Raw genomic sequence first — 25,635 nt, forward strand, 5'->3', positions numbered from 1 at the left:
TAAATGAATATCATGCACCATAAAGCGTGATCATGGCCCTGAACTTGTGTAATTAACAAAATGATTGGTTACTTTAAATCAAATGATGCAATTAGAATAATTCCACTCACATGTAATTCTGGTGGTAAATGAGTGACATATGTTTTCGATAAATAACTCTTTTTTATGTGTCAACTGACAATTACAGACTAAGTTGATTTAGTGCACACTATATATGTGAATATGTTTGAAATTACTTACTTGCCAAAGATATTAATTAATGAAATATAAAGGCATCTTATTTCAAGAGCAAAAATTCTAGCAATATTATTACACACTGTAATCCGGGTATCATTTAATCTTGTGTATCTAGCACTTATTTCTCTCATATTCATTCAATATCGAAATCAATTATAACTTCGTAAAAACCATTTGAAATCACCCAAAATCCGTCTAATTTGTACTTGATTTAAAATGATGTTCACGGATTTTCTAACAAAGATTTGATATTGAATGAATGTGTAATAAATTGGGGCGAAACACACATGGTTAAATCATATCCTGTCAATGCTGCAGGATGACGGGCAATAATTTACAATTCTGATTTTTTTTATGCATTCATTGTTAGGTTAATGTTTTATTCCCCATGGGGCCCCAAAAATAATTTTCGGCATTTTCAAAGTCGGTTCTATCATTGTCATGCCATGGACACTTTCATTCTCCATTATATGCAATGAAAAACTTCAAATGATGTATACCTGTCTTCAATATCCCAGTTAGTACACCCGATAGTTCGGGGGTTGGATGGCCGAATGGTTAGCGTGCGCGCACTGTATCATAAGGTCTGTCATTGAGTCAATTGCTGCGGTTTCGATTCCTCGGTTGTTTGTGACAAGGAATAGGTCGCATGTGCAACCTCGTGGGTTTTCTCTCGGTCCTCCGGTTTCCTCCAACTGCTAAAAACCCCTCCGCGCAAGCAAATTTTTGAAATAAAATTGAACCATATATTAGTCCCGAAATGACCTAGTTTGTGTCGAGTGGATGTTAAACCCCATTTCTCTCTCTCTCTTTCTCTGCTTATAGTTTACTTTTCATAACTGAAGTTTATTTGGATTCTACAAACATTAATAAACCAACTACAAACAATGATTATGATAAAATTATTATAATTTATCTTTATATTAGTCGAGTAAATCATCACCTGTCAAAAAAACATCTTTAGATACAAACCAGATTGTGGTAAAACAAGATATCGTTCCACCAACCTCGACACATAAAACTAACTTACAACAAACAACTCCTTTAAACAATGGTGCTGTTATAAATGGCAAGGGTAGGTTGACTTTTTTATAACTCTGATTTTAATTCACCATTTGAACCAGAGCACCTGTTAGAAAAGGAAATTGAACAAGAGTTCAAAGATTTAATTAAGAAAATAATGATTATTCTTCAGTGTATTCTTGTTTTTCTCCTGGTAGATTACGACTGCCTTCCACCTAACATGATATATAGTGTAGACAAGTTTCTTCCAGGAGACTTGCAGGAAACACCAGTACTAACCTGTAAAAGGGTGAAAATGGAAGTAGGAAATTTTATCGCCAACATCATCTGGGTTAAAGACATACTTGTGTGTTTTGAGATACTTCTAAGATAGCATGGTTTTAATCTGTAATCTATGCCTCCTTGTCCCCAAATTGAAGCTGTAAGAATGAGACCATGTTTTATTTCTATATCTGTTTGTAGATAAACCAACAAAGAATCGAAGTTTAGATCAAGTGAAAGAAGGAGAACAATATCACAGTGATCTCGATTCTCTCGCCGCTGAACAAATTGATGAAAAATTTAAAGAAATTATGAAGAAAAAAAGGGGTAATTTCAGTAAATTTCTGAATAAAATATACGATTAATTTTATGCTGTACAATGAAATTATTGCCAATTGCTGCATTGTCAGGATTTTCCAAGTTGACGTATTACATACAAATATACATGTTTCTGCTGCCATAGTAGTGTTTTCACAAGATGTTAAAATCCGTTCCTTTTTACGCTTTTGTGTTCAGATTACTTACAGAAACTCTCTTCTACGGATATTTTCTAATGCGCAGTGTGTTAAACATAACATTTGTTGCATCATTTTTTAAAACAAATATGTTGGGTGGTCGATTTATCTCATGTGTAGACTTTAGGTCATAAGGTCATAAGTCAAGTGGTAGTATTGAAATAGTATTGAAATAAAAGTTTGTCCTGAAATTATCTAGTTTGTGTTGATAGGGTGTTAAACTCGAATTCTTTTTCTCTCTTTTAAAAATATAGACAAATTATACGAATTAGATGAATTGTGTTTATTATATGTGGATCATCGATGGAATGGATGTTAAACCTCATTTTCTCTTAAACACAAATCATACAATAATTTACACGTTCCATAGAAAAAACTTTGTGTAAACTTTGAACACAAATTCTACAATATTTTACATGAATTGTGTCCCATGTTACAGCGTGCTCCATAGAAGAGATTTCCCTGTAGACTCGGAGTTCGTGAATATTTTACATGAATTGTGTTTTTAAGTTACAGCGTTTTCTGTATACAATATTTTCCAGGTGGATATCTAGATGATCTGAATACACCTGTTAGTGATGCTGAAAAAATAAAAACAGATGATTTTAAATCCACCATTGTACATAGTAAAGGTAGGAATTATAAATATTCATTTGATTGGTCCATGTAAATATTGACGACTCACAGGAAACCAGACTTCATCCATTGCCCTAATTCACACAGGTCCAAAATGGCCCGGGGCCTAAATATGATGGTCTAATACCTGGTAAATTTGCTGGTAATTTTGATACCGCATATATATATGTAGGGGTGGAGCGTGATGACGTGGCAGGATACGCCCGACCTCCATACCCAAATCGCATGTGGTCCCGAATTTGAAGGCCTACAACATTCATGGGGTCATGGTAAGAAATTTGATACAACATGTGGGGATGGTTTGCAGCGAAGAAGTGTGACGGGCGAACACACATATAGACATCTTTGATTTTGTTTATATGGATTCCAGTTCCCAGAGGAAAATTAGACAAAAGTGATCTGGTTCGTACCTGTCTCTACCTGAACATTCTGACGGTTTCAAACCTCCACAGATATGTAAATAGCTTTCTGTATTATACCACTAGTTCATGCGGGCCGAGGGGTTGGATGGCGGAATAGTTAGCGTGTGCGTGTTGAATCACAAGGTCAATCTTTGAGTCAACTGGCATGGTTTTGATTCCCCGGTTGTATGTGACAAGGAATAGGGTCGCCTGTCTAACCTTGTGGGTTTTCTCCGGGTCTTCCGGTTTCCTCCCGCTGCTAAAGACCTCTACGCGCAAGCAAAGTATTAAAATAAAATTAAACCACACATTAGTCCCGAAATGACCTAGTTTGTGTCGAGTGGATGTTAAACCCCATTTCTCTCTCTCTCTGAGGAACTCTAGTTAGAGCATTTCTGGGCTAAAATGCTAAAGGAATAATATACCTAAAATGCCGTTTTGAAATTTATGTAAAATATATCAATAGAAATATAGATAAAAACAGTAGAACAAATCAAAATATGATTCTGGTCAAATATTGATAAAAAACAGTAGAAAGACTGTCGAACGAATAAAATCAAAATATAGATTCTGGTCAAATATTGAATTAGTGTGTTGTATATTTATCAGTAAACAATTTCATTAAAGTTTTTATTTATTAAACATGCATTATGCAAGAGCTAAATCTGCCTATTGCAGGCCTTACTTTAGGCCGGAAATGTTTTCTAAAGTATTAATTAGACATTAATTAACTGATCCAGGCCTTAATCAACCCTCTTTGGCATCAGATTTCTCCGATATTAAATAGATTGGAATGGTTCAGCGATACTTTGATTTAATCAAATATGGAGGACCGAGACTTAGATTCGATCAACCAGTACGGTGGTTGAAATTATTGCACACGTCTGTCAAACCTTCAAAGGCTAATATCTTCGCTTGCAATAGAGTAATTTGAATGAAATTTTCAAATTATTTATTTTACATCATCTACTTTCGAACTATTATAGCAAGAATGGCTAGTTCTTTATCTAAATCTTACATAATAAATGTTTAATCAATGAATACGATTGTGCATACTGTATTATAGTTTGATTAATATCAAGATTATGCATAGTTTAAATTTTATGTTTTTTATGTTAATAATAAATGAATATTACGTATTGTACTTTGTCAGCTTGCAAGTGTGGATGTAAAATACAAAAACTAAAGCAAAAAAAGCTTGTGACTTTTTCTGATAAAGTTATAACTGCTATAAAACCACCTTCAGGCAAAAAGAAAGGTTTGATTTATTACAATTTATTAAAAAACAAAAAAAACAACTAAGTTTCACTTTTACACTTTTTTAACAAAAATTTCACATAATTCTGCACATAATCTAGTCAGTGAGCTAATCTTAATTCTTAGTATAGATCAATGTTGTAAAACTAGTCTTGTTTCTTATCATTTGCATTGAGGAATATAATGTGTCAAGGGAGATAATTCTTGTGAAAATACTAGTTATTTCCCCTTAATGTGCTTTCTGTGTAGGATAAAGCACGAGACTGAGGCACTCGGCAAACCTCGACAGATTCTACGCATCTTCTCTCGGCTGTATGACGAATTCCGCCATATTGGAACTATTTTAAAGGTCCCGGATGAAAAATGGCTGCGCCCATGGAGATTTCTGTGGAGAGTGTATTATATCAACAAACGTCAAGTTTGGCATTGGGTTTGGGGAATTACCAGGGAATTTTATCAAACCAGCAGCCTTGAGACAATATCTCTGCTCGTTTAGTTATATACACTCGACAAAAGACGCCATTTTGGGACTTTTTTGTTAAAGTAAACCGGTAGCCGCATCGCAAATGTATGGACGTAGGTACATATCAATTACTATCATACAGCCAAGGTTAGATGTAGGGTACCGGAATCTGCCGAGGTTTGCCGATTGGAGACTGAAGTTATGCTGGGGAAAGAAGGACATAGAATATACCCCAAAGATCAAGGAGATTTTCTGTTTAAGGTTTATACTTATAGGACACAAACCAACAAAGTTTCTCTTATTAAAATTTGAAATTTTTTATTCTGGTTGCTTTACCTGGCTCTAACTCTTCACTAGATTTTCCATGTGTTGAACGCTTTCTACCACAGCAATATGTGGCAACGATTTTGAGGTTCACTTCACAGTCTTGAGTCACACCAACATGTAGGCTAACTATATGATGTTAGTCTGGCAAGGACAGCTGTCTAGTCATTCGGATGGGACGAAAAACCGAGGTCCTGTGTACACAGTGGCACATAAAAGTCCCCTGGCAGTTGGAATTTGATATAAGAGTAGGCCATAGTGCCACTGCCAGGGCAAAATTTCCCTCATAGCACACTGTATGGCCTATGCCCTTCTTCATTAGCCCAGTTGGAGCAGAACAGTAGGACATTAAACCCCATTTCATTTCATTTCATACCCTTTAATCTTTCAACATCATGAATATTCACCACAAAATCTAACTTTTCACTAGAATTTGTTTAGAATAACGCTTTCTACCAGAGAATTACTTTAGACATTGTCTTGTCCATAAATTACGATTGACCATGGAAATTTTCAGATGCACAAAAATATAATTTTTTTATTCCTACGCAGCAAATTCATGAATAAGGAGGAAATTAAATTCAAATCCTTTTTCTTTAATTCTACACTGAAAAGACAACAAAACATGCCAATCAGAACACACCAATCAAAACATGCCAGTCAGAACACACCAATCAAAACATGCCAGTCAGAACACGTCAGTAAGAACACGTAAGTCAAAAAAGCCAGTCAAAAAAGCCAGTCCGAACACGCCAATCAGATCCCAATTCGCAAACTAATTATTGAAATAAAACTGGAACGATATATTACCCCTGGAACGAGTGTACCTTAAACACTATTTCTCTCTCTTTTAAATATATTTATGATGTAGTGAAGGCCTACTTTTGTTGTTTGTGTAGTATGTAGTCAGATAGCCGGAACTTATATATAGTGAAGGGCCTGAAGGCCTATTTGTGTAGTTAGTCAGATAGCCGGAACTTATATATAGTGAAGGGCCTGAAGGCCTAATTGTGTAGTTAGTCAGATAGCCAGAACTTATTTATAATATAGTGAAGGCCTAGTTGTGTTTTTTATGTAGTATGTAGTCAGATAGCCAGAACTTATTTATAATATAGTGAAGGCCTAGTTGTGTTTTTTATGTAGTATGTAGTTAGATAGCCAGAACTTATTTATAATATAGTGAAGGCCTATATATAGTTGTCTTGTATATGTAGTCGGATAGCCAGAACTTATTTATGATATATTGAAGGCCTAGTGTTGTCATTTGTGTAGTCAGATAGCCATTATGCATTAAGAATGTATTATGTAACGGCTAAATTTGCCTAATACAGATCTTTCGTTGGGCATCAATTTACATGCCAGGTCCATAACTATCTAGAACTTTGGATGGTTTTGATTTTCAACAGATTTGAATACGATTGGCTGTTAATGATGTAATTTAAAAATGGATAATCAAGACTTTGTTTAGTATCATAACAATAGCAGCATTGACAATCAAGACTACACTGTGCTGCACATGACTGTAAGTCCGCTCTTCGATTGGCCGAAAAAGTTCATCAGGATTTTCTGAAGTGATTTCCCCACGTCACCGGTGCAGGATGCGGGGGGGGGGGGCTGACAAGAACAGCTATGTAGTCGTTCGGATAGTATATCAAACCGAGTTTCCATGTATACACTGGCATGCATATAATTGCTTGGCAGTTGGAATTCGATATAAGAGTAGGCCATATAGTGCCACTGCCCATGCAAAATGTCCCTCATAGCACACTGTATGGCGTGTGCCCGTCTTCATTAGCCCAGTTGGAGCAGAACAGTAGGATGTTAAACCCCATTTCATTTCATTTCATTTGTAACTCCACTCAGAGTGACCGTCTTCATTAGCCCAGTATAGGAGCATAACAGTAGGACGTTAAACCCCATTTCATTTCATTTGTAACTCCACTCAGAGTGAAGTAATTTAACTGAAATTTGTAACATATTCCTTTTTCATTATCTGTTTTTGAACTATTCTAGCTGAAACTGTGAGCTCTTCTATCTAAATCTTACATAATGCATCTATAAAGGACAATATTGGTGTCAGTTATTATCACATATGTGATAGAACTAATTAAACACGTTCAAAATATAATTTTAACACAGAAATCATTGCTACAATAGCTGAGTAATAACGGTTTCATGAATCGGAAGTGACGAACGCCAAAGGAAAACACGAGACATACCTCTATATAACTGACTGACGTGACGAGTGATAACAGATACATGGGCGAATTTCTGTTCACTAATAATACCTTCGAAGAATTATTTATAGAGATATATAAATAATATCAGGGTATAATAGAAATATATTTATTATGTATTTTTGCTGGAATAAAAGTAAAGAGAGAAAAAAGTCGATTGAGTGGATGAAAATTGAGCGTAGGTAAATTGAGCGTAGGTAAATTGAGTGTGGGTAAATTGAATGTAGGTAAATTGAGTGGATGAAACTTGAGTGTAGGTAAATTGAGTGGATGCAAATTGAGTGTGGGTAATGATAATTGAGTGTGGGTAAATTGAGTGAATGATAATTGAGTGGATGAAAATTGAGTGTAGGTAAATTGCATAAAATGGCAGTCAAGTGTGGCATATAAAGTTAAAGGATCTATTTTAGAGAATAAAACAGCTTAATTTTGAATGAAAAGACCTTAACAACCTCTATTTTATCCCCGAGCAACTCAAGCCATGTGATGTGTTTTCAAATGGGGCGTTGGATGGCCGAATGGTTAGCACATGCGCGCTGTATCATAAGGTCTGTCATTGCATGAGTCCAGTGGGGCGTGGTGTTGATTCCCTGATTGTACGTGATAAGGAGTAGGGTTGCCTGCCCTATGGGTTCTCTGGTTTCCTCTTGCTGCTAAAGACCCCTACACGCCAGAGAATTATTGAAATAAAATTGAACCACGTGTTAGTCCCGAAATGACCTAGTTTGTGTCGAGTGGATGTTACACTCTCTCTCTCTCTCTTTCTCTCTCTCTCTCTCTCTCTCTCATAGCATACCACATGGTGCATGCTTAGTTTGTGCTGAACAGTAGGATGTTAAATACGATTTCATTTCTTATAACTAATAATAATTGACTTATTAAACACCTATAGTTTTAATTTAATAATTTTTTTAATTTTATTTTTGTAGATAGTTTAATACCAAACACATCCACTAGTTTTTCACCTTCTAAACTAACATCATCTCTTCCTAAACAAAATGGCTATTGTAGTGACCTAGAATCTATTCAAACCGAAGATTTTGAGAGTAAATTCGCTGAACTGTTAGTTAAAGATGGGTCTTGTAGTGAATCTATGGATGGGAAGACAACTACGTTTGACTTCAAAGAAAAATCACTTTCAGAATCTTTACCAAAATCATCTTTGAAGACCATATCTTGTACGTTTTCTTTTTTGTTCTTTTTTAACATTTATATCTAATGATTTATTAGATAACAGGGAATATAGTTCTTAGTTTTATTAGTAACATACAATATTATTACTTCATATTATTATTCTTTGTACCAGTGTATATGTGCTATATATAATTACTTGACGATATTAATCTTTAAATGACATTTAGTAACTGGATAGAGTAACAACAAAAACTCATGGAAAACAGCTGCAGCTACTAGTGTATATACACTATATCTCATACTCATGGAAAACAGTTACTAGTGGATATAGACTATATCTCATACTCATGGAAAACAGTTACTAGTGTATAGACTATATCTCATACTCATGGAAAACAGTTACTAGTGTATATACTATATCTCATACTCATGGAAAACAGTCACTAGTGGATATACACTATATCTCATACTCATGGAAAACAACTACTAGTGTATATACTATATCTCATACTCATGGGCCTGGAGGTCGGGTGTTCGATCCCTGCATTGGCCGAGAAAGTTCATCCAGATTTTCCCGCATGGTTCCCCCTTGTCAGTGATGCAGGACGGAGGGCCTGACAAGGACAGATGTCTAGTCCTTCGGATGAAACGAAAAAACGAGGTCCTGTGTATACATTGGAATGCACGTAAAAGATCCCTTGGCAGTTGGAATTCGATATAAGAGTAGGCGATAGTGCCGCTGCCCGGGCAAAATTTCCTTCATAGCACACTGTATGGCGTATGCCCGTCTTCATTAGCACTGCATAAGAGCAGAACAGTAGGACATTAAACCCCATTTCATTTTATTTCATTTCATACTCATGGAAAACAGTTACTAGTGTAAATAAACTATAACACATATTTATTGAGAAAAAAAAACAGCTACTGATTTATTTAGGCAACGTTTCGAAGAGTATTCTCTCAACATTATCAAGCTAATACAATAAAACAAATTGTTAAGCAGCATATATAGACAAAACTACAACACTCTTCCAATACTCTTCGAAACATTGCCTAAATAAATGAGTAGCTGTTTTTCTATAAGTATGTTTATAGTTTAGCCTATCTACCCAGTTACTAAATGACACTTAAAGAATAAGCTACAAGTATATTGTGGAGTATTCTCTCAACGTTTTCAAGCTATAGTATGTGTTTTTGTTATACACTCACATTTTCATGTGGACGTATATTGCCGTCGCCCCTGTTTGTCCGTTCGTCCGGACGTCCGTCCACAATTTGTTTGTTGTTTGTGAACAGTCTACAGGTCACAATTTTTATCCGATTTCAATGAAACTTAAAATATAGGTTTATCTTCATAAGATCTCGGTTCCTTTCGATATTGGCATGTATCGGACCGTAACTTCATGGATTATGGCTCCTGGTTGTACAAAAAATTGTGTTTTTCACTTGTGGACCCTATAGAGGTCACAATTTTTATCCGATTTTGTTGAAACTTGAAATGTAAGTTTATAACCCAAAGATCTCATTTCCTTTCGATATTCTTGCATATCGGATCGCAACTTCCCGAATTATGGCCCTTGATTGTACGATCTTGTGGTCCCTCTAGAGGTCACAATTTTTATCCGATTTAAAAAAAACAACATGTGAATATACAGTATCACCATTACACACTAAGATCTTGGTTCCTTTTGATAATCGCTCATATCCGAACATAACTTCCCGGATTATGGCTCCTGATTGTTAGAAAATTCGCATTTTTAGCTTGCACAAATTTTTTTTTTTCCGATTTTAAAAACCGTTTAAATATATCACCATTATACCATGATGAAGGTTGAATTCGCATTTCGGGAAGATTGAAATGAATCTGCCTGACAAAATGGTCGCTCTTTGTACGCAAATTGTGTAAAAGTATGCTATCACACTGATCCGCAGTGAATATTTGCTTGGCCGCGACAATCACTGATAAGGATGACATTGATGCGGCTTAATGAGCTAGAAATATTAACTTTTTTCCTGCGACAAATTAAATTCTAAAACATTTTTTGTATATTTTGGAAAAATAAATAAAGGCGTTTGACGTATTTGTAGTTAAAAATTATTTCCGATTTAGTGTAAATGGGTATTAAATTGACTAAAATGCAGCATTCTCTCCGAAGCAGTTATGTCTTATGTAAACAATGCACGCGCCATTCAGCCAATGATTCACACCGCGTGCTGTGACAGCACGTGTTAAGGCAGTCATCTATGACAAAGATATTATACGAGACTCGTAATTCTCTGTGAAACAGATTGGTATGCTATATGAAGGTTGTGGACCCTCTAGAGGCCACAATTTTTATCCGATTTTAATGAAACTTGAAACATGTCTTTATATCCCAAAGATCTCTGTCCCTTTTGATATTTTGCACATTTCAGACCGTAACTTTCTGGATTATTGCCCCTGATTGTACAAAAAATCATGTTTGTTTGTAGCTTGTTCTCTATCCTTCTCTTGCAAAACGTGTGTGTATCCTGCCTGGCAGTCACTGTTTTGTATATATATAGCTTATATATATTTGTGTATAAAACTACAATAACTGAATAGTTTAATCTTTTTATGAAACTAATTATTTACAATAATTTATAAAACAAAATAAAAGAATTATTTAATTAATAGCCACAAATTGAAATAGCTATGGAATATATAGTATACATTGACTAACTACAATATGTACTATAAAACTTATTATTTATAAGTTGGATGGCCGAATGGTTTCATCATAAGGTCTGTCATTGAGTCAACTGGCGTGATTTTGCTTCCCCGGTTGTACATGACAAGGAGTAGGGTTGCCTGTCCAACCTTGTGGGTTTTCTCCGGGTTCTCCGGTTTCCTCCCACTGCTAAAGACCCCTACGGGCAAGCGAATTATTGAAATAAAACTGAACCATATGTTAGCCCCTAAATGACCTACCGTTAGATTGTGTTGAGTGGACATAAACTCTGTGTCTCTCTCTCACTCTCTGTTTATTAGTAATTTATTCATATTAAATGAATCGCTTACTGCATATGTAATGTATTATTTATATTAAGTAATTTGATAAAAAAAACAACATCCATTTTGAATTTAGAATTGATAATGAGTTTAATAGTTTTCAAGTCTTTAGCTAATTATTTTGGTATGTTTTTTGTATTTTAGTTGAAGGAACTAATAATATTACTCCACAAAAATCATCATTAAAATCTAAAGGTACACTGTTGGAATATTTTGTTTTAAATCTTGAATTATTTTTATAATGTTTATATTACGGTTTGTGAGAGTGGGTTGTCAAGTTCCAATTGTAAAGAACAATCTTGATGAACGAGGCTAAACATATACCAAAGGGGAATAATACCTGTGTAGACTGGAATAACCAGACTGCCATTCAATTTGGACTCATCTCGTATTTCGCCAAACATAACTGATTTGAAATTACAGTAAAAACAGAAACGATTAAATATAAATCAGTTTATATACATTTATATATTATATGTGTATGACTTATTCCTGTTCATCCATAATGTTAGCCCCCCCCCCCCCCCCCCACGGATATTTCACCAGAATAATGACCTCTCCCTTGTTCCTCCAGAATAATGGCCTCCTCTTTGTTCCTAAAATGACCTCTCCTTTGTTCCTCCAAAATAATGGCCTCCCCTTTGTTCCTCCAAAATAATGCCCCCTCCCCCCTTTGTTTCACCAGAATATTTGTCCCCCCAGAATATTTGCCCCCCCCCCTTGTACCACCAGAATATTTGCTCCCCCCCACCTTTGTCTCACCAGAATATTTCTCCCCCCCCACCCTTTTTCCACCAGAATATTTGCCCCCCCCCCCTTGTTCCATCAGAATATTTGCCCCCCCCCCTTTGTTTCACTAGAATATTCCCCCCCAACCCTTTTTCCACCAGAATATTTGTCTCCCCCCCCCCTTGTTCCATCAGAATATCCCCCCCCCCATGTTCCATCAGACAATTATCTCCCCAACTATGGTACAGATGTTTGTATGATTAACAGATGAGACAAACTGTACAATATGTATGTACTATGTTATAATAGTCTATTGTTTTATCTGTTTGATATTTACAGTAGAATCTATACCACCTAGAACCATGTTATCTATATATGGTAGAAATCCACCTACAGGTACACCTACAGGTATACCCACAGGTAGCAATTTAAAGAACAGTGAAAAATCACCAGTTAAATCCAGGTAAGTTCTTGTTGATTCAATCAAATAATATAATAACATATGATGGATGCATATAATAAGTTTATTTGTCTAATAGGCTACTTTACTAACCTCATGGCGCAATATAGCCCGGTTGGAGCTGACGTGCCATAAAATATTAAAACCACATTTCATTCATTCATACTAACCTCCTATCATTGGTCAGTAAACATGTAGAGGATATTGCTAGAAAGGGAGCAACGGTGGCTAAGTGGATAAAGACGCTGGCTCGAAAGGCTGGAGGTTGCGGGGTCAATCCCTGCATTGGCCGAGAAAGTTTTATCATCTAGATCTGGAAGGGTAAAAAAGCCATGAAAAGGGGTCAATGACCCTAACAAAGGGTTAAAAAGTCAATGACTATAACAAATGGCTAAAAGGTCAATGACTGTATCAAAGGGTTAAAAGGACAATGTAAATGAAATAAAATGAAATGAAATGGGGTTTAACGTCCTACTGTTCTGCTCCTAACCTGGGCTAATGAAGACGGGCATACACCATACAGTGTGCTGATATGGAAATTTTGCCTGGGCAACGGCGCTACGGCGCTACGGCCTACTCTTATATCGAATTCCAACTGCCAAGGGATCTTTTACATGCACGACGATATGTACACGGGACCTCGGTTAACGTCCCATCCGAACGACTAGACGGCTGTCCTTGTCAGGCCCTCCGTCCTGCATCACTGACAAAGGGAAACTATGCCGGAAAATATGGATGAACTTTCTCGGCCAATGCAGGGATGGAACATGCGACCTCCAGGCTAGCGAGCCAGCGTCTTACCCACTTAGCCACGTGATCCCCTAAAAGGACAATGTGTTAAAAGGTCAATGGCTATAACATGGGATTAAAAGGTCAGCTGTCATACAAAGAGTTAAAAGGTAAACAGCCTTACAAAGGATTAAAAGGTCAATCACCATACAAAAGGCCCATGACTAGAACAAAGGGTTAACAAGGTCATTGAACACGAAATGGATTCAAAAGTCAAAGACCTTAACTACATACAGTACTAGAGATAATTAACAACAAATAGATGGCTGATTTTAATTTTCTACTGAAAGTAATCTGATGAGAATATCTTTAACGAATATCACATACTTTCAAACATTAAAGCCCTGTTTACACTTGTCCGCGATCAGCCGGCCGTGATTTATTTTAAGAAATTGACCTGTTTACATTACTCTAAAATAACCAGTTTCGGAACTGTGTCAAATTACCCGGATGAAAACAATTATTTCGGTTGATTTAGCTTGGGCTAAGTTTGCGTGAAAAAGGTCAAGGTTCATTTGGTGCATACATAGTAATCCGTACTGAGAACCATTCTCAGACCGGATAGCATTTACACTACGAAAATTTAACCGTGCCGTGCCTGCCACCATGCCGAGACCACCCCACTTCAGTGGGCCAAATTGGCATGGTACTCAGTACGGCACGCTTATGTTTGACCGGTTTACACTACAAAAAAGTAACCGCGCAAAGCCTGGCACGCTTAAAATTTGTAATGTAAACGTGGCTTAAGATACATGTTTTACGTTATTTTTATGATCAGGTAAATTCTGTTTCTTACTGTGATACCTGATCACAAGATTCAGACAATAAGTTTTGTACGTATGTATCTGTGTATATTTGATGATGAAGTCTCTGTATATCGCGGTTTGTTCGTTTTTTTGATATTTTTCTGAAGATGGTATTTTTGACGGTTTTTATTTCTGTGATGGTTTTATATCAAAAATCCAAAATATCGCCCAGCTCTATGAAATATCGCCCAGGAGTTTGTACTTGTGTATAATTGATGGTGAAGTTTCCGTGACCAGTTAAACAGAAACAGTAGTAACAGGTATGTTATCTTTTTTTTATAGTTTTTATATCGTCAGTGAAGTGTCAATACGGTGTATCTCGGGAAATTAGTTAAATAAATATGCACATTTCTGTCTAAGCTGTGTATCTCTACGCCAATTAGAACTGTTATGGGTATCATGTGTCTAAATGTTGTATCTTGATTTCTGGAAAGGTTCTATTTCTTAATTTTTAGAAATTCTTAGATACACCCTTTTGACACTTCACCGACGATATTGATCTTATTTTGTCATTCCCATCGTCCGTCTGCAATCTGGGGGGTTAGATGGCTGAATAGTTAATGCGTGCGTACTGTATCATAAGGTCTGTCATTGAGTCAGCTGGCATAGTTACGATTCCCCAGTTGTAAGTGACAAGGAGTTGGGTCGCCTGTCCAATCTCTTGGGTTTTCTCCGGGTCCTCCGGTTTCCTCCCCTTGCTAAAGACCCCTACACGCAAGCAAATTATTGAAATAAAATTGAACAATATGTTAGTCCCGGAATGACCTAGTTTGTGTCGAGTGGACGTTAAAAACATTTCTCTCTTTCTCTCCGTCTGCAATCTGATTAAAATACAGATCTATATTCGGTTTGTTTTTTTATACTTTCGATGGCCTACACTATACATGAAGATCTGACGGTTGTAGTGCAAGGTTGCATCAGAGGTTATACAAGGGTTTTTTTTACTCTATGATCTCAGACATTTAATTAACCAATTAACGATTACCCACAGTTCCCTGCACCTCACGCCAAAACCCTGCCGTAACAGACTGTTTCATTGGCTAATCTCTCACCCTCACATCATCCAGATCCTAGTGTAGTAAATAAAGACATGTAAAACGACATTTTGAACTATAAAAAACGAAACGAAATAGGATCTGTATTTTAATCAGATTGGTCCGTCTGTCTTTGGTTCGTAGACTAACCCACAAATAACTTTTATAAAGGACACAAATAGATCCAAGTCATCAGTTTATATACATAATTTGTATTAGTTATTTAAAATTGTTAGTAATCAGGCAGTAGTCATTAAGTAGGTGTTATGTCACTATATGTTAAAACTGTGACTATTGAATGATATATACACCACTATTTTCCAGGGCCCTGTTTCTTGAAATTTTAACTAAAGATAAAATCCAATTTTAGTAGATACTTCAATTTTTATTGGCTAAGCACTAAAATCAATCTAATATTATCCAATCAAATTACTAAAATTTGGATTTTATCTTAGTTAAAATTTCGTGAAACAGGCCCCAGGTTTGTGTATTCAATGGTGATGATGGGTGTTATAAATAGTCACGCTTTTACAGCTAGTTACACACCTGCTAATTAATGACTACTGTATAATTTCTAAGCAGTTTCTATACACATACTAGTTGATAACTTTATAATAATGACCACTTATATGATTTAATGACAATAATTGTCATTACTCATTAGTCAATGGTATCAGCTTACCAGTTTTTGTTTTTGTGTAGGGTTGTTGAGTGGTTTACTTGTTTGTCATAGATTCAAGTGCCGTGGTTTTGATTCCTCGCTTGTATGTGACAAGGAGTAAGGGGGCCTACCTCACCATGTGGGTTTTCTCTGGGTCTTCTGGTTTTCTCCCATGGTTTAAGACCCCCTAGTGCAATAAAATTGAACCATATATTAGTCCCAAAATGACCTTGTCTTTGTTGGGTGGATGTTAAATCGCATTCCTCACTCTTGTCATGAAATGAGAATTCTATAGATTTTCAGTGAATTCCTGTTATTACTATTAGAGTTGTTGCCCTTTGAACACTGAAAAATATTCTGTAGAAACTCTGGAGGTGAAAGTTATCATCTGATTGACTTGAAATTGATACTCAGTCTTGATGTAACATATGGGGGATGGGTGGGTGCGCTTTGAACCATAAGGTCTGTCACTGGTTCAAGTGACATGGTTTTGATTCCCAGCTTGTATGTGAGAAGGGATGTCTGGTTTCCATCCCCTGCTACAGACCCCGACATGCAAGCAATAAATGAGAGAGAGAGATAGAGAGATTTAATTTTTTTCCAATCAATCGCTTGTGCATAGGGGTCTTTAGTAGTAGGAGGAAATTGGAGGACCCAGAGTAAAACCCACGAGGTTGGACAGGCGACACTATTCCTCCTTGTCACGAATCAAAACCATGCCACTTGACTCGATGACAAACCTTATGATGGAAAGCACACGTGTTAACCATAAAAAAAACCAGCTAAAGACCCCTACACACTAGCAAGTTATTGAAATAAATAAACCATATGTTAGTCCCATGAAATAATAATAAGCAGAATTAACCATCCACATAAAAGAGATATCAATAGTATTACCGGTATCTATCCCTTTAACTAAAGATCAAAGGTTTTTACCTGGTTTTCTCATCAGCCAACGCCTAGTGATGACATTGACACCTGGATATATATATCAGCTGATATTGTCAGGTAACACGATACACTGAACACATGAGAGAATTATTCCATATCTCTCTGTTGCCATGTTTTATAGAATCAAATGGGGTTTAACACCTGTTCTGCTCCAACTGGGCTAATGAAGACGGGCATACTCCATACAGTGTGCTATGAGGGAAATTTTGCCAAGGGATCTTTTACGTGTATGTTAAAGTGTATACCTGACCTCATTTTTTGTCCCAGTCCCATCCGAATTACTAGACAGCTGTCCTTGTCAGGTCCTCGATCCTGCACCACTGAGAAGGGGAAAACCACGCCAGAAAATCTTGATGAACATTCTCGACCAACACTGAGATCGAGCCAGCGATCTCCGGGCTAGCGCATATGTTTGGCGCAATATAGCCCGGTTGGAGCTGACGTGCCATAAAACCACATTTCATTTCATTTCTGGGCTAGAGGGCCAGGGTCTTAGTCACTTAGCCATCGTGCCCCCCCCCCTCCATGTTTTATAACAGTGTAAAAAAGTTTGATAATAATAATAATATTTATTATTTAACACCAATTACATCAACACTGATCTCGATAGGCGGTACAACATGGAGTGAAAATCAATAAAATATTACAGAACATCGTGAAAAAACAAGATACATGTATATAAAGGACATTTTCGTTAAAAAGTAGATCCACATTTAAAAGAAATAACTAAGAACAAAACAAAATTATTTTTATGCATTTAATAATTTGAAATAATAGTAGATTATTTTTGTATTTGTCTTTATTATTAAATAAATAAATATGGCTGTTTGATTTTGTACAAGCCGATAAGTTTTGATTTGCTTTTAGTAAATAAATAATGAAATAATCTTATATAACATAGTGATGATCAGTATGTTGCTCTGTGGCACTTCACTTAATTCACATAGTTTAAAAGGTATTCTAGAGATAAAATTAATCACAGAATCAATATAAAAACATAAACTGAGATATAGGTGATTTTTGAAAGATATATCTTTTTGAATTTGTATTAGGGAGAGGTTTTTACATGGGCTAAGCCATTCCCCAATCCCATTCAGTGTTCCCCAATCCCATTCAGTATTCCCCATTCCCATTCAGTATTCCCCAATCCCATTCAGTATTCCCCAATCCCATTCAGAAATCCTGAACAAAAATATTGTTTAAAAATAAAACTTGTATTATTGTGAACCTTTAATTTATTTTTGCTAATTTCTGATGTGGATGATTTTTTTAAGTTGTTGTGTAAACTAAAACCAGTCTATGATTTATTTAGTCTTTACCTTTACCTGTGGTTATTACCTGGTAACAATGGAGTTCATTAATGCTTAATTGATGTCTGATGGGATTTGAAATCATTGTTACCATGGTTACTAATGCGAACTTTACCTATCAGGTGACATGTCTCATCATATTATCAGTATTTTGTTTTGTCATATTAATTATTCGTTAAAGACCTAATTTGGAATATTTATTTTGGTCTAACTGTAGCGTGTTTTATACCGTTGCATGTCTGGATATCATCATGCGGTAAGATTTGTTTCTTTTTTATGATCTTACTAAGCTGATTAAATATAGGTTGACTTATTATCAACGTGATCATTTTGAATCAAGTAAAACTTAGAATACTATATCGTCAGTGGGGAGTGAAAACTTAGAATACTATAATATGTATTTGATGTAAACTTTGTGTTAACAGAACAGTATTTTTATGAGAAACAATCACTGGTTTTATTCTAAAAGCACGGCGTTTCGATAAGTATTCTCTTATTGCTGTCGAGGGGGTTGCATGACCGAATGGTTTTCATGTGCGCGCTGTATCATAAGGTCTTGTCATTGAGCCAACTGGCGTGGTTTCAAATCACTGGTTGTACGTGACAAGGAGTAGGGTCGTCTGTCCAACCTCGTGGGTTTTCTCCGGGTCCTCCGGTTTCCTCCCACTGCTAAAGACCCCTACTCGCAAGCAAATTATTGAAATAAAATTAAACTATGTGTTAGTCCCGAAATGACCTAGTATGTGACGAGTGGACTTAAACCCCATCTCTCTATCTCTCTCTCTCTCTCTCTCTCTCTCTGTCTCCCTCTCTCTCTCTGTCTCCCTCTCTCTCTCTCTCTCTCTCTCTCTCTATCTCACTCTCTTATCAAACACAATGATAACATAAGAGGGTACTTGTTGAAATGTTGTGCTTTTAGAATAAAACCAGTGATTGTTTTCCATAAAAATTGTGTTCTGTTAATGTGTTTCCCAATCACTAAATACCATTTAAAGATTAGATTAAAATTTGTGGCTTATGATTTAGGGTTTCATCTAGCCTTAGACTTACTTTAAACATTTTGAACTGGTGATTTTTGAGAATACATTTTGTATTGGATGTAAAATTTGTGGCTTATGATTTTATTATTTAGGATTTCATCTAGGCCTACTTTATGAATATGTTGGTCTCTGAATGCACGACATGATATAAGTGATGTCCAGAATATATTGAATAAAACTAATTAGAGAATATTGTTTGTAATTGTATAGCTCTATGCTTTAAAACCTTAAAATAGACAAAAATGGGTCTGAAGGCAAATATTAATATAATTTGAATTACATAAAGTGATTTACGTTCAATTTTTAAAACAATAATTGTAATTTGATTATGTCAACAGTTACACTGCTAGTCCTTTCTACATTTTTTTTTTTTATTATTTATTTTTTTTATTATGATTAGGCCAACTTTTCCGTTTCTGAATCGGCCATAACTAATTACTATAGCATCCACTCAAACACAAACTAGGTCATTTTGGGACCAACATGGTTCAATTTTATTTCAATAATTTGGTTTAGCAGCGAAACTGGGAGACCCGGAGAAAACAGCCAAACCTAGTCCTTGTCATGTACAAGCGTGGGATTGAACCCACGCCACCTGACTCAAAAACAGACGACACTACCCCAAACTTAAACCGATCATCAAACTTTACAGGCATGGTATCCCCTTGTCAGTGGTCAGGATGGAGGGCCTGACAAGGACAGCTGTCTAGTCGTTCGAATGGTACGGAAAAAATTGATCATCAAACTTTAAAACAAGAGAAATAATGTTGCTCGTTAGTGTCAAATAAACTCATCATGAATGTCAGCTGTGACATGATAATTATCTAGTTGATAACGAAGTAAACAAGTTGCTAATTAATCATAGTATATATCTCTACACATAACAAACTGTTAATAGATAATATATTTCACAGAAGTCATTTAGATCAACAGAATCCAGTCATTCATTAAAAAACGTGTGTTCATATTTGTCATATATTTTAAAATAAGTCAATACACCACATCCGGGATAAACTGTTTGTAAGATATATTATGAGATCTTGAAATATTAGTTGATGAACAGACAGTTTTTAAATAGACATGGGTGTCACATTAGTTGTATATTTTATAATATGATGGACCTGTTGTGCTGAGACAGCAGTGTTGTTGTTAGATATGTTGTGATGAGACAGCAGTTATTGTTAGACATGTTGTGATGAGACACCAGTTATTGTTAGACATGTTGTGATGAGACAGCAGTTATTGTTAGACATGTTGTGATGAGACACCAGTTATTGTTAGACATGTTTTTTTATGAGACACCAGTAGTTGTTGTTATCTTAGTATTATGAGGTATGTAAATTATTTATTAAAGATAGCGGGGTTGGATGGCTGAATGGTTAGCGTGTGCGTGCTGTATCATAAAGTCTGTCATTGAGTTGACTGGCGTGGTTTCGAATCCCCGGTTGTATGTGGCAAGGAGTAGGGTCGCCTGTCCAACCTCGTGGGTTTTCTCCGGGGCCTCCGGTTTCCTCCCACTGCTAAAGACCCCTACTCGCAAGCGAATTATGTAAATAAAATTAAACCATATGTTAGTCCCGAAATGACCAAGTTTGTGTCGAGTGAACTCTAAACCCCATTTCTTTCTCTCTCATTAAAGATAAGAGTGGGGCAGGGTCAAAATGGCAGCAAGATACATTATGGGAGATTAGATAAAGAGCTGGCAGTTCTTGCTATAATAGTGTAAAAACTAGATAATGTAAAGGTAACTTGCTGAAAATTTCAGTCAAATTGATCCACCCTGAACCGAGTGTTTAGTGATTGAATTTTGGGCCTAGCCTCGATCATCATTACGAAAGTCAGTACGATAAAAAAAACCATAGTCTCGATTATCCATTTTTTGATTTAATCAGAAGCAGCAGACCAGGTTCTAATCAAGTAAATATCGCAGGCTAGCAATGCCATCGAGAGTTGATTATGGTCTGGATAAGTTAATTAATGTCTAATTAATAATTTAGATAACATTTCAGGCCTAAAGAAAGACCTGCAATTGGCAGATTCAGCTCTTGAATAATGTATGTTTAACTGTGTCAAAATTCCCTGAGAATTGTAACCACTAGGATGATAGAAACCTCTGTTTATCTAGAGCTATCGGCTAAAACACAATATTTGTCCAATTTTCAATTGTTTGATGTTATATACAGTTGGGAAACAACTTCCAGAATTAACAGTTCATTCTTATATTCAACATTTGTAATAATGACCTCTCCTAATGACCACCAAATTTAAAGTTAATATTTTTTATATCTTCATGTTGACTTAACATTGCTGAGTTACAGCAATAAACATTTGCCTTATGCTGTCTCACTTCAATAAATTGTATTCTGAAACTCAGTTTAATATATTTTCTGTGACTTTTTTGGAAAGGATATAAAATGCATGCTTATAGAACATTTCCTCTAATAAATTTTGGTTGTTGAATTATACAGCAGTGTATTAAAGATACATTTAGATAAAGAGCTAGCCATTCTTGCTATAATAGCTCAAAAATAGATAATGTAAAATGTAGACAGTTGTATAGTTCAATGCCAATAAAAGACATAATTAAACAAATTTAATATACACTGTACCAGGGTTGATGAGCAAATTAAATCATGTTTATAGTCGTATGATAAATCACATTGCCATTTTCAACTCACATTAGGGATTGCGGATATTTCACATTTAGCCCTGTTTCTTATATAAGCCATATCATGTTCGTTACACAGTGTAAGTATTACCTATATATTTTAATTCAAAGATGAAATATTTTGTTAGAAGAATTATATAATTGATGAATTCTAACTGGGATTTGTTTTCATATTCGCTAACATTGTCATGTAAATTGTAATATCCAAATTGTATGACAGAAGGGGATAGATTAACACATTAAGGTGTATTTTTTATTTTGCTTAAATTGATTTTTTTTTTTCAACGTCCCAATTTCTTGTGGTGAAAAATATATACGGACCCAAAACAGTGTATCAGTCAAAAATCTTGTGGAATGTGGTAACTGGTAGGCATATAGAGGGGTCTGAGAAGAAATTTTTTAAAGAAAAATGTTTTGTTTTCTGATTCCAATATCTTGTGGAATTCTTGTGGTGAAAAGTTCCACACAAATGCCCCCAAACCTTGTCATAGCTGAGTTGATATTTTTATTTTATTTTCTAAATTAAATGTTAATAATCAATTTGTGTAGCTCTACACCCAGAATGTCCGTGATTCAACAGCCAATCAGTCACGTAGAATAGATCAATGGACTGAATAGTCACCATAAGGAAGTGTGTAGAATATATCATATATTTTTATTACACTACTACGTACTGTTGACTTGATGTTTTGTGATATTTGAATACTAGTGATATACGCCTACCCATGTGGATATATCGGAATAATTATAGAGGTCAGCAGAATCTCAAACAAGGTATTACATATAGGATCTCCAGATTACGGTTACATGGGGTACCTGGTTGAAAATATCTCAGGGACCCTTGTATCAATGGTGAAATAGATTCCGGTCATTGTCCATCACAAATGCTATTGACATGATAGTATGATAGATTTATTTGGCTCAAACTGATAAATAAGGTCGTAAATTGCTTAGAAATAATTTATGGGTCCCTTCAATATAGGGCCCCTGGCTGTAGCAGGATCAGCCCTCCCTTCCCCCCACCCCCACCCCCCACCCCCAACCAATCCTGGTCTGATCTTAGATAAGGATCTCGGAAAAGGTATTGGATCTTGGACAGGCTTTGGATCTCGGACAGGTGTTGGATCTCGGACAAGGTATTCGATCTCAGACAAGGTGTAATATAGGAAAAAAATTGTACATTGGTGATTTTTCATTTCTATATTTTACGTTTTCAAGACTACCTATTCGTGTAAAAATTTTGAAAATTCATATATTTGAAATACCAGTTAGTTGCCGTTGATATTTTACTGTTAATATATTTAACATGACTGCTTGTTACTGTTGAGGAGTTGGTGTGGGGGGGTGGCTGAATGGTTAATGTGTGCACATTGTATCATAAGGTCTGTCATTGAGTCAACTGGCGTGGTGTCGATTCCCTGCTTGTATAATGACAAGAACTAGGGTCACCTGTCCAACCTCATGCATTTTCTCTAGTTTCAGTGCACTGCTAAAGACCCCTACACGCTAGCGAATTAATGTAATGAAATTAAACCATATGTTGGTCTTGAAATGACCTAGTTTGTGTTGAGTTGATGTTAAACCCCATTTTTATATGCCCACATTTTCATGTGGATGTATTATGCTGTCGCCCCTCTCCGTGCACTGCTAAAGACCCCTACACGCTAGCGAATTAATGTAATGAAATTAAACCATATGTTGGTCTTGAAATGACCTAGTTTGTGTTGAGTTGATGTTAAACCCCATTTTTATATGCCCACATTTTCATGTGGATGTATTATGCTGTCGCCCCTCTCCGTGCACTGCTAAAGACCCCTACACGCTAGCGAATTAATGTAATGAAATTAAACCATATGTTGGTCTTGAAATGACCTAGTTTGTGTTGAGTTGATGTTAAACCCCATTTTTATATGCCCACATTTTCATGTGGATGTATTATGCTGTCGCCCCTCTCCGTGCACTGCTAAAGACCCCTACACGCTAGCGAATTAATGTAATGAAATTAAACCATATGTTGGTCTTGAAATGACCTAGTTTGTGTTGAGTTGATGTTAAACCCCATTTTTATATGCCCACATTTTCATGTGGATGTATTATGCTGTCGCCCCTCTCCGTCTGGACGTCTGTCCGTCCACAATTGTTTGTGGACTCTCTACAGGTCACAATTCTTATCCGATTTTGACAAAACTTGAAATATAGGTTTATCCCCAAAAGATCTCGGCTGCTTTCGATATTGGCATGTATCGGATCGAAACTTCATGGATTATGGCCCTTGATTGTACGAAAAATCACGTTTTTAGCTTGTGGACCCTATAGAGGTCACAATTTTTATCCGATGTTTTTGAAACTTGAAATGTAAGTTTATAACCCAAAGATCTCAGTTCCTTTCGATATTCGCGCATATCGGACGGTAACTTCCTGAATTATGGCCCATGATTGTACGAAAAATCACGTTTTTAGCTTGTGGACCCTATAGAGGTCATAATTTTTATCCGATTTAAAAAAACGTATTATTATATCACCGTTACACCCTAAGGAAGGTTGAGTTCGAATTTCGTGGAAATCAGCCCAAAATTGACAGACAAAATGGCCGCAGTTCGTTCTCAAATAGCGTAAAAATATGGTATATCAAGGTTGTGGACCCTATAGAGGTCACAATTTTTATCCGATTTTGTTGAAACTTGAAATGTAAGTTTATAACACAAAGATCTCAGTTCCTTTCGATATTTGCGCATATCGAATTGTAATTTCCTGAATTATGGCCCTTGATTGTAGGAAAAATCATTTTCTTGTTAGCTTGTTCTCTATCCATCTCTCGAAAATGTGGGCATATCCTGCCTGGCAGCCGCTGGTTCTCTCTATTTCTGTTGATATTTCACAGCTGTTATATTTAACACTAGCAAGATACCCGGCTTCGCTCGGGGGTCATAACTCCGGAAGTGGTAGACTAACGCCACCTGGTCTATGTTACTCCCCGGTCCGAGCTACCCCTTTACCTCAAATTTCAGACTCGGGGCAGACCTAGTGTAGCCGCTAACCCCGAACAGACCGGCTTTGCTCGGGGGTCATAACTCCGAAACCGGAAGTGGTAGACTAACGCCACCTGGCCTATGTTACTCCCCAGTCCGAGCTACTCCTATACCCCAAATTATGGCCCTTGATTGTAGGAAAAATCATTTTCTTGTTAGCTTGTTCTCTATCCATCTCTCGAAAATGTGGGCATATCCTGCCTGGCAGCCGCTGGTTCTCTCTATTTCTGTTGATATTTCACAGCTGTTATATTTAACACTAGCAAGATACCCGGCTTCGCTCGGGGGTCATAACTCCGGAAGTGGTAGACTAACGCCACCTGGTCTATGTTACTCCCCGGTCCGAGCTACCCCTTTACCTCAAATTTCAGACTCGGGGCAGACCTAGTGTAGCCGCTAACCCCGAACAGACCGGCTTTGCTCGGGGGTCATAACTCCGAAACCGGAAGTGGTAGACTAACGCCACCTGGCCTATGTTACTCCCCAGTCCGAGCTACTCCTATACCCCAAATTTCAGACTCGGGGCAGACCTAGTGTAGCCGCCAACCCCGAACAGACAGACTTCGCTCGGGGGTCATAACTCCGAAACCGGAAGTGGTAGCCTAACGCCACCTGGCCTATGTTACTCCCTGGTCCGAG

The 25,635-nt window shown here is 36.5% G+C and overlaps 1 protein-coding gene across 1 annotated transcript in view; it reads left to right on the forward strand.

Annotated features, from left to right (window-relative positions):
• LOC126824170 (uncharacterized) overlaps positions 1-25,635 on the forward strand; it is a 62,760-nt gene that overhangs the window by 20,347 nt on the left and 16,778 nt on the right. Inside the window, exons 5-10 of the mRNA XM_056101661.1 lie at positions 1,165-1,312; positions 1,723-1,848; positions 2,579-2,668; positions 8,284-8,532; positions 11,664-11,714; positions 12,588-12,711. Coding sequence (XP_055957636.1) covers positions 1,165-1,312; positions 1,723-1,848; positions 2,579-2,668; positions 8,284-8,532; positions 11,664-11,714; positions 12,588-12,711 — 788 coding nt within the window. The remainder of the gene's footprint in view (positions 1-1,164; positions 1,313-1,722; positions 1,849-2,578; positions 2,669-8,283; positions 8,533-11,663; positions 11,715-12,587; positions 12,712-25,635) is intronic.

The sequence above is a fragment of the Patella vulgata genome, chromosome 6 (genome assembly GCF_932274485.2).
Source record: "Patella vulgata chromosome 6, xgPatVulg1.2, whole genome shotgun sequence".
NCBI classification, from domain to species: Eukaryota; Metazoa; Mollusca; class Gastropoda; family Patellidae; genus Patella; species Patella vulgata.